Source organism: Periplaneta americana, chromosome 13, assembly GCF_040183065.1.
Source record: "Periplaneta americana isolate PAMFEO1 chromosome 13, P.americana_PAMFEO1_priV1, whole genome shotgun sequence".
Lineage (NCBI taxonomy): Eukaryota > Metazoa > Arthropoda > Insecta > Blattodea > Blattidae > Periplaneta > Periplaneta americana.
Window position 1 is genome coordinate 128,065,857 of NC_091129.1, and position 11,337 is coordinate 128,077,193.

General features: G+C 33.1%; 1 protein-coding gene across 4 annotated transcripts in view; it reads left to right on the plus strand.

The window, feature by feature from the left end:
* The window catches only part of Nrg (Neuroglian), a 75,479-nt gene extending 64,364 nt beyond the window's left edge, over positions 1-11,115 (plus strand). For all 4 annotated transcript variants that reach the window (XM_069844192.1, XM_069844193.1, XM_069844190.1 and 1 more), the window contains one exon: positions 1,907-11,115. Coding sequence is in view for 2 of the 4 variants with exons in the window: in XM_069844190.1 (XP_069700291.1) it covers positions 1,907-2,010 (104 nt within the window). In the remaining 2 variants the exon portion in view is untranslated. The remainder of the gene's footprint in view (positions 1-1,906) is intronic.
* The last annotated feature ends 222 nt before the right edge of the window (positions 11,116-11,337 follow it).

Here is an 11,337-nt window from a genome sequence, read left to right on the forward strand (position 1 = left end):
CAATTATTTTTGGAAAATCGAAAATTACCAGAAAAATTTCGGCTACAGATTTATTATTAGTATAGATACTGAAATTCTCTTTTTTCTTAATTTTGGAAAGAAATAGTTTCTACTAATGACTGTCAGAAAGCAATGATTGCTATCTCTCTGCTTGTACTTCACCTGTGGATACATCCACAAACAGAACATGCTAAATACAGTGAAGTCTCGATTATCATTATCATAATGACTAATTGAGTAATTTAAATCTATATTATAGTGATTATTACACTTTTACTAAGTCATACTGAATTGAATTGAATTGAATTTAAAAGGGAGAGGTCTCTAACAGCTCCCTAGCACTGCGACCTGAAAGATCTATTGCGCATCCACGTCATAATATCTCATCAGTCCAATAGTTTGATGTTCTTAATGAACTATGGACTGGGATAGTTGATAGCTCATCAAGCTTTGGAAAATGTTTTCCAAAGATGAGAGCTCTTTGATGGGGAGTGCATTGCACAATAGATGAGCTACAGACTCATCTCCCTGTGAACAACGGGTACAGGCTGGGTTGATATTATGTTCTATCCTGTACAAGTTCTTGAGGGCACAGTGTCCTGTAAGGAATTCGACTACCCAGCGGAGCTGTTTCTTGCTTAATTTTAACAAGTTACTTGACCTGCTTTTACTGTGTCATACTACTTTGGACCAATAAAATGTATGGAACGACTTGTTTCAACCAATCATGGCTGCTTGTCCTACAATTTTTATCTTCTCCCTAGCATTTGTTAGTTTTTATCACCTCCCTAGCATTTGTTTCTTTGTTTACCGACATTGTATTTTCAATAATTGTACCTCTTAAAATGATTCATGTTTATTTCATCATCCTTAATTAAAACTTTTCTATAATTTATCTTGTTTATATTATTTAGATTATACAGCTTCTGCTATACGACATTATGGATAGTCACGTACATATCAGAGATTGTTTAACATATATTGATAAATGAAGTGGGATGCAACTGTCTTAATAAAAATGAAACTGAATCAACAAAGCCTTCTTGACTAGTAATCGTCCATAGCATTCAATGAAGATTGTATAGTTGGCACAACTGGTAATGAGAGAACAGCTCATCATAACACACTACTGCCATCTAGCAGAATATTTCTAATGATGAGATGGTACAATAATACATTTGAAGAAAGTTTGGTATTTTCGTAAGTCAATTAATATTTTATTGTATTAAAGTACTGTATTTCTTCTAATCGTGTAATAGTCAATTAAATCCCACTCGAGTTTTGATTTTCTTTAAATAAATAGAAACCTCTAATGACATTACAATAGATAATTCATTTCGATGATAAAACTAACCACATATAAACATACTGGATTTCTTTTAGGTTATATCTTTGACGAGATTTATGTATTGCGAGGAATGATAATTCCTAATATCACGTTGATTGAATTCAATCAGAAATTAAATTCAGTCGCATATTTCAGTGGTAATTACTTCACGTTCACCATAATGTTATCACGAGCTTTAATTAGTTTCATTCTTCCAGTACTGCAGATTTTGCCATGTATCTATCATTGAGTGATAGCAAAAGCAGAACTGGGGGAAAAAAATGCATAAGGAAACAAATTTGTTTAATAGACCCAATTTAGTATCCATGTGTCATTGACATTTAATGTTAATGTAGTTGAAGTGATTTGTTGTGCAGATGTAGCAGTAGTTGCATCGAAAATGGGCATATTCGTCAAGAATTCGTGTTCATTTGTTGTCCAGTTGACATTTTTATTGAATGTTTCGTGCAGTATATCATTGTTCCTTAATTTTCATACATATTTATATAGAAATGTACAAATCATATGCATAAAAAATTATTTCTGTATGTTTGAACTGTTAAACTTGTTTGGTTTCAGGTCGATTTACAGAGGATGGCTCATTCATTGGACAGTATGGTCCTGGAAATAAGCGGAGAACTGAAGAACAGCAGTCACCTTCAGCTATTGCCACCTATGTGTAGTGGAGTTATTTAACTAACCTCACATTTGTCAAAGGACTGAGTGAACAATCATTGCAGGGAAATTGAACAGAAACACTTTCCCACAAGATGCCGCCACTGAAGGGTGCCATGCAACAGGGCACAAATGCATCAGCAATGTATGCATTAGTATTTATTGTTAGAAAATCAAAACTTTGCATTGATGGGAGGACAGGTACTGCCAGGACTTTTAACGTGTTACTACAGATTGTGATAGGCATCAAGTAATAGGGGAAGAGCCGGGCCAAATGGCGTAAGGGACCAGAGAAGGGCACAAGTATCCGCATTTTATCAGAGAGGTTTGTTAATGGATGATCGTAGTATTCTCCATCCGTGGAATTTATATGTGAACAGTTACTTCCCTAATCCCATCTGTGGTCTCTTAAATTGTTTAACTAGGTTTCCACGTGCTCTCCTATTTTTTGATATGTCTTCATATACAGCTTCTCTTCCTTTTATACTTATCAAATAATCGTTCTTTTCAATATGGCAGTATAGTTATCAAAACCAAATGCTTCCCAGTTAGGTAGTAATTATGGATGGAATGTCTTGTCTGGATTATCCATTTTTGCAACCCTAATTAACTACCTATGTTGATGGAGGTAGTATGAAAGTGTTAGAATTGCAGCTCTCTAAAGCCATTTCTCTGTTCCTAATGTTGGTAGTAAAAGTTATTTTTGTAAGGCAACAGAGTTGGAAATACGAATATCTAAAATGCAACGATTGAGTAGAGAATTTAAAGTAATGACAGTTTTTTTTCCAGACTCTTCAAAAATGTTTTTAAATTACACTTGTGTATTATATTTTTATTCTCTACTCTCAACATGCACAGTTCTAGTTTAGGATATATAATCGTAGATGATGCTGGTTTTAATAATATGGATAAATTTCGATCTGCAAATTTGTATACTTATCTAGTCTCGTTTTGCATGCAATGTAATCTCTTTCGTATTACTGTCAACACTTCCTTTAATTCCATTGATCATCAGAGTGGTAACACACACAATACTACCATCATGAACTACTTATCTTTCACTATCTTTGCCTTCTTTCCTTCTCTTGCCCCTACGCCTGAAAGGCAGATATGCATTCAAGAGATAATTCTAAATATATTGGATGTAATTTCAGAGATTCTCCTACATAGTTCCAATGTTTATAAATTCATCAGATAAACATGATGCACTACATTTCTTTTCTTCATATAGAAGTGATGCTTAGCTTTAATTACTCAATAAATCTGTTAGCAGAGATAGATTTTATTGAAGTAAAAGTGAATTGAATCTCAAAAATGATTTTATAATTATGTTACAGCTTAGCTAGATCGTATTCCATCAATTTTTATTTTATGGAAAATATTACAGACTGCCATTCAGAATCTCGTTTCAGGTTCTAGTAATTTTAGCAATGTTTTTTTTTTTTTAATCAATCTTATTTTATTATTAACATTATTATAATGCATTCAGCTTACTTTTTCATAATATTTTCATTTATTCCTTGTGGCTCATAAAAATGACATTACGTTTACCTTCATGAATTCCAGGCAGAAATGTTTAATCCCTATTGTAGGACTATATTGGGACGCCCAAAGCAAAATGGAGTAAAACAACAACACAACATGTTTTCATCTCTGTTTGCAAAGACCTTTATAATATATTAACTTCTTGCAAAAGTTTGTCACTAACATAGAGCATGCAAAGGAAAATCTTAGTATTTTAAATAATGCTAGTTGTAATGTACCCACCATGACGGTCACTAATGTTACCTGAATTTTATCACATTTGTTAACTTCATAGTTCTGCTTATCCAAGAGTTTAAAATAAGAACATTCTTTCTTCAGAGTTGTAAAATTTGAAATGCATGAATAATAATCACATAATGCATTATGATAGAGATTTGAAAATGAAATGATAAATTCATTCTCATTATGGTATTGTGCCTTAATTGAGTTTAATCTTACATTTAAAGTACAAACAAATTGATTTTGCTAGTTTATACTTAATATTTAGTTAATTTAGGAAGAGTGAAAATATTATTTAGAATTCGATGAGTGGGTGTACAACTTCTAGGCATGATGACATGACTGTTTACAGACTTCTATGGGCAGGAAAGTTTTGAGCTATGACTATAATAATCACAATTTAACTCGTATTGAAGTTTGAAATTTAGTCTTTTGTACCAAAGAGAGAAAGAAATTGTACAAATTGCGCGAGATATTTGGATAAACAAGTTACAACTGTGCGACTTCCTGTATAGGAAAAGGATGTTGCCTCCTCAAGATACCTAGATCTTTACACAGGGCTTTCATGAATGTGAATTATATATAGACATCGATTAAGAAATCAAAATTTCTAGCATTTCAATTTCTTCTCACTGTTTCAAAGTTACTGAATTTCTTTGTGTTTAATCTGCACACCATGTAACTGAAATTTCGTTGTGCAGCAATTATTCGGTAACTTGTAATAGAATAGATATACTGTTATTTGGTGTTGAATCTCTATGCTTATGCCAGAAATAAAAATGGCTGTGATGATCTGCAATACAAACACTTATCCATGCTATATCCACTCGAAAAAAGGTTCCTGTAATAGTTGTTTTGATGTGTTGTGTGTTGCTTGGCATCCCATATGTAGCGTTCGATTTTTATTGCTTGGTATTTTGTTGAAAATTGTTTCTGCTAGCAACTGATGGGTCATTGACCTTACAGATATTATAAAGCACATGTTGAACAATGTTCTGAGCTTGTTTTGTTGGTTGTAATATAATGGACCCCTCACATAACTACGATGGTGTAGTAAACAACATCCAATTACCTTTGTCTAAGCAATGTTTTTACTGTTTGGGGTTTACACTATTATCAATCAAAATGTTAATTGTTCTGTTACTACAAGGTTCTTTTTTGTTTGGTGGCTTAGATAAGGTGGCTTGTAATTTTATGTCGTTAAAAACTGTCATATTTTTTTTAATAATTCGCTTCTTTTTTACCTTGTTGAAATAAGCAGCAGTAAGGTGGCAAGGTATAAGTACCGAACATAATCATGCAGGACCAAAATGAAGTTACATCTACAATAGTGTTAGGACCGGAAGGGGAGAACAGTTACATGTTTCTCAGTGGATGGAAATGTATACATATGTGTTGGTGTGATTTTTCTTGTTGCGTTTTGGCGTGAACAGGAAAAGAACTGGTGGTGCTTATATTAAAATGAAAACATGGTATATGGTGAATGGCTTTTGTGATGTGTACATTTAAACTTTTTTTGGGGTGAACGTTTCAACTATTGAGAATTATGGGTGACATTTAAAAATGCTTATAATTGTAAAGTATTCCATTGTCACATCTTCACATATTAAGAGCACAGTAGGAATTAGTCGTTAGAGATTAGAATATCGTAGTTGACACGTTAGATGAAATATATATATACACAAATGAAGTTTTTTGTAAGCCTTACACATCCTGCACTGCCTCCCTTGCTCTATTATATTATAAAAGTATAATTTTTCTTGTTATTGTACAGTAAAATATAATCTGTATATGAGAAAAAGCAAGTTGTATGAGTGGGCAGGAAGAACGATAGAAATGCTATATATCATGCTAATGTTTCATATTTTTTCAAAGAAATGTGACCAATAATTTTTAATGTGCATTTCATTGATGTAGGCAGCTTTAGATCATTTACGCCTTAATTGTATTGCTTGTTAATGTCTTAAGAAAGAAAGGACTGTGGACTCCCCATCCCATAGTAGTGTCGAGTTAAAAGAAAAGGTATTTTTATGTAACTATTTTACAAACCTTACACGACTCAAAATCTTTACAAGAAATAGGCTTTTACAGAGGAGGTGAAAAAGAAAATTCCGTGTACATAAAAACTTGTAATGTGTAGATAAGTGTAGAATGACAAATTTGTGTTTGCTGGCCAGCACAATGGTCTATTCAAATCACCATTACATGTCTGAAACAATGCACAGCTAAAGTTCTAGCAGATGACTTGTAGTGAAAGAAACGTTTCTTGGTACCTAAACCTGACATCACTTAGCTGTGCACATATTTCACTCCCCAGTTTCTTAAAGTGCTCACAGGTGTTAAAAGAAAAGTGTTCCAACCTCCCAGCACTTCCCTCCTACAGTAGAAAGCCCCTTCCAATTCGTGTGTTTATGTGAGAGACTGGGCATGAAGCCACTCAATGCATCACATACTGGTACTGAAATGCCATCCAAAGGTGAATCGAAAGAAGTGTTAAAACGTGGTTGTGTGTTGTTGACACACTCCTTTGAGGGGTGTTTGTGGTCCCTGCTTATTGCTGCAATATGTGTTACTGCTGATTCTCAATGTATTTTATGATGAAACGAAGGCAGCTGAGAAACAATCTCGTATTTAATCTCATTATTCCATACGTTTTTGGCGGTTAATCAGGAATCTAGAGTTGTTGAGTAATGGTATCATTAAGAAAACATGACACGTTACATTTTAGGATATTTCTACTTATTTTATGTATCTATTATCATTTGCCGGTTTGAATTCAGAGAGAAATTATCCTCTAAAACATTTCCATGATCTATAGCATTGCGATGTTGACACTAAGTGTTAACCAAATACAGGTCTACAATTTTAATTGGTTACAAATTTACATACTATAGTAGATCACTATGTATATTGTGTAACCTCATGCACTCACCACTGTTTTTTCAGCGTTCTTTGGTAAAGTAAATCATGTAAAGATAAAACGCTTTTTATATTTCGTGTTGTTAAATTACACATTTCCATTATAATTCTCTTAGCACAAGTGCCTTAGATAAGGCATTGTTGTACTATGTGAGTAAGGCATAATTGTACTCGTCTAAAAATACATTGTGCACCTATTTATTATTGTCTGTATAAGCAGTCTGTTCAAGCAGTGCACAGTGTTGTCTCGAATTCTATTGTCTTACTTAGTATGGTATTAAGTATGAGATTGATTTACAAGAGTTAAGATCTGAAGAGAGGGAAAGTATGATTTCCCATTGTGAAAGATGCCTGTATTTTTTTTATTATCTTGTATTTTTGTATGCTTGCAGCTAATTTTGAGATTGCAGTCTTATTTTTTTAAAAATGATGTAGTTGAAAACATTTCTTAGTGACTGCACGTAAATAGAGTTTATTTGTATAATTTATCTTCAGAACTTTAAAGAAAAGTTGCACAACTAAATTTTGTGGAACAAAAATTATAGTGTGCATTTTGTAAGCATTTTCATGTATCACATTTCGTATTTCTCTGATAGAGATATGATTTGATACTTTTCATTAACATCAAGATCTTTATGAAATCATTATTTTGTATCTGTATAGTTCATTGCATTTTGAACAAGGTATAATCTTTCTTTCAATATGTACAGATTAACTTTGTCATTTAGAACACTGTGTTCACTTCTTTTTCATGTGATATCTGTTCATCTGATATTCATATACTTACATAATACTGTATTTGAATATCAAGAGATACATAATATGATTATGTGTATATTACATCAGGGCCAGTGATGGATTTTATTTTATTAATATGGAAACAGCTTGTAGATAGAACTTTTGTACATGCGAGTTTCGCGCTGTAAATTATTTTCAGATTGTACAGGGGTTGCAGATGTGCATAGACTTTACATCTTTTAAGTGGACCAAAATGTGCAAATAAGCATACAACAATTAAATGGCAGAGATTTTAAAGATAATGTACCTTGACACGTACGAGTTTGTACTTCTTGAATTGTTTTTGCATTAATGGCAAATGTAGTCTTGAGTGGATGTTACTAATGCAGCAGTTACTATGCACCATGGAAAAAATTAGGAAATTATCCAACAGGATAAGCATACTTCTATGAAGGGTGGGAGTAAATACTAGTTGCAACTGCTGAAAATAGTGCCTTCAGCTCTTGACTTTCTTGGACTAACAACGAACTTTGAAATTTCGTTTAATTTTTAAACATAAATCCAAAGTACGGTAATATAAATATAATTGTATATGTGCATCAGCATCGCACTGCTGATTTAGCATTATTTATCTAGATGACTATGTATGTACTTCTGTTTTTGCATGACTGCGTGTGTGTATGTGTGTTTTTTTTTTCTTGCTTGCAGCTGTGGGTGATTTAAAGAAATGGAATAAATGTGGATTATAATTGTACTGTCCATCTGGCCGAGTAGTTATGTCACATCTCGGTTTCCCCTATCCGTTTCTGCTGGCCTCTCTGTAAAGCTCTGTGACTGGACTGTCTCAGCTATTTCTTAAACATATTTGCTCTTTGGTATTGGACTCCTATGTAATATGTTGTTGTTTTCTAATGCCAGGCGTTTGACAATAAAGTCATTTGACCTCTTGCACTCCAATATTTTCAAAGATATTATCATGACCAGACTCCTATGTAATATACAACTGTTTAAAATAACTTAAAGAAAAGGGCCCTGTTAAGTAAGTAACTGTCATGTGATTCCCTTATTTTGATGACTCTGCGACATAACCACTCACAAGGGAAGGGTTTCGGCTCGAACAGGAATTTTTGGTTAAAAATTTGTACAGAGACTTGCCTCACAATGGTAATGAAGTCAGTAAAAGCAGTCATTTGTGTAACTCTCCGTTTGGTTGGTATTGGTCAATACACTTCTTTAAAAATGTGCATGAGGAGTCTCCATAAAATGCATGAAAAAGCATGGAGTAGAGCAATAAGCACAACACCTGAACAATCTTCTGAATCACACTCCATTGTTACAAAATAAAATGCCACCTGAATTACATTTTTGAAGTCCGAGACTTGTTCAGGATTCACGTAACGAGCTGACTGCCAGGAGTATTGAAGCATAGGGCGCTACACTGGAGCAGACAACTGGTTATGAATAACAGAGTGCATTTTCATTATAAACACTCGATTTCCCAAGTTAAATTCTGGATTTTCAGCAAGAGTCCTTACGCAGTCTGTTATCGTCCGAGCATATATTTTGTATTGTCTAAGGAAATAGATATCCAGAGGCTGGATATATTTAGTTTTTTTTTAGGTGGAATGATCATACATTCCATGTCCTAGCCTTGGAATGATTCATTTATTAAGGTCGTCTCCTTGTGCGCATCCAATGACTCTCACAACAGTGTACATTTTTGATTAGCTGCAATATTTTCGGACAGAATGTTGGAGAAAAATGTTCTTAAATGTGATTTGACATTTTACCAGTCGCACTAGCCTAGAAAGGTTAGGCTAGGTTTACAGGTAAGGTGTCCCATCCCCTTAACTTGTGCAGTGCTCTCCCCACCCCTCAACTTGTACAGTGCTCTAACAGACAAACCACACATTACACAAACGAATGCATTTGGGAGCTTTACAGAGATGTAAAGATGGGCCTGTATACAAATTTTGGATACGAAATTCCTGTTCGAGCCGAAACCCTTCCCTTGTCAGAAGGACAGTATAGTTCACCTGTATAACTGAAGGACACAAACTTGAAGACATTATTTTCATCAGTTAACAGTACATATTTTATCATTTTAACCTAATTACATATAAAATTTCATTGTAAATGTCACGTAACTTGACTGGTAAATTAAGAACTTAACTAATTCATTTGTAGAAGATGCATAAGGGGTAGACAGATTTAAATTCTAAATATTTCTTGTGATCAGTTCAGAGATTATTGGCTGATTTATAGACATTTGTAAATGCTGCAACAGAAAATGCCGTTAGGCCAACAGAATGATTACGCATTTCACTTCATTGGCAATTGATGGAAGTGTCAGATTTATTTCATATATATTTTATAAGTATGGAAACTTAAAATATATAAAATACAGTAATTATATAACTGAGAGAATGTTTTAAAAACATTGCTATGTGTGATACAGTGCAGTCTCTTAAGTCAAGCTTTAAGTAATATAGAATTAAAAAAAAAGCTGGATTAATTAATCAGCTTCAAAAGGTAGTTCAGTTTTTATCAAAATGTATTATAGTTCATAACTCGAAGTATTTTACATTTGTAATAAGTGTTTATAACTAAGACGTAAAAGATTAAATTTGAATATGTCTATTAAATGAAAATAAAAATTTAATGGTATGCAAAATATTATTTCTTATTTTTTTTAATTAGTGGGCGATAATAAAAATTCCCACAATCGTGATATCAGAGTACATTTTTGTGTTTCATAAACAAAGTAACCAATATTATAATGGTGTATTCAATTTGGATGCTGTTAGTTCATTCACTATTGTAAGGTGTAAAAATTTCAGGTAATGGCAGAGTGACTTAAAATGACATATCTGTTAATATACCTAATTTATGAATGTGTACTGTTGGGGTTACTACTTGTATTTATTCATTTGATTTGGTTAATGCACCTGTTACTTACGTCAAGACACAGTTTAGCTATTCACAGTATTCAGATGAACACAGCATAAAGTAGGAAACGTATTTGTGAAATTTTTTAATGAGCCTAGTAGAAAATGCAACCTCTGAGCAATGTTTTGTTTATCTTTTTATTAGTTAATAGTTATTATATTATAAGTTATGCTTTCATTTTTTAGTTAGCGCAAAGTTTTTGCACTGGCCCTGAATGTTAATCCAGCATTGCTTGGTATCTGGAAGAGTTTTAAATATGCCATGGACTTTAAAACTGTTCCAAAAGGAGGTATACATAAATGGTTTGATAGATGCCTTGATGTATTAATAGTAACACATGAAATAGAATCAAAAGCAGTGCTTTCTGAGAAAGCACCATAGATATCATTAGTCCTGAGTAGATGGAATTTATTTTATTTTTTACAGTGAATATTTAAGTTTTTTTATTATAATGATTTGTATGTGTCTGTGATGCAGTTTGCATCTGTCCATTTTCTTTTCGTTGCTAGGCAACATGGAGAATAATAATGCATTCCTTGATCTTGCAGTACTGCTCCAGTGTAGTGACTCTGCTAACTTTAGTGCAGTTTTAAGTTTGATCTGTCAGGTAGTAGCTTTTACAAAATTCCAAGTTGACTTAATGATCCCATCCCATGTATTAAAAAAGAATTTTTTGTATCTGTATTATATTTTTTATGTTTACAGCCGAAGAAAAAGGAATAAATGATAAATATTGTAAAGAATCAAGAGATAATCCATAAAGTTCCTTGTGTTACAACACCTCTGAAATTTCAGTGAGAATACCTAATTTCCTCTAAATACAATGTTGCCTTTGGAGAAGGACAAGCCAGAGCTCAATCAGCCAACATTCTGTCACCGAAGACACCAGGATTCGATCCCTTACAGATTTTTTTTTTTTTTAATGAAATTGAACATATCACACATTTGTCTCGTATACTTTGTTT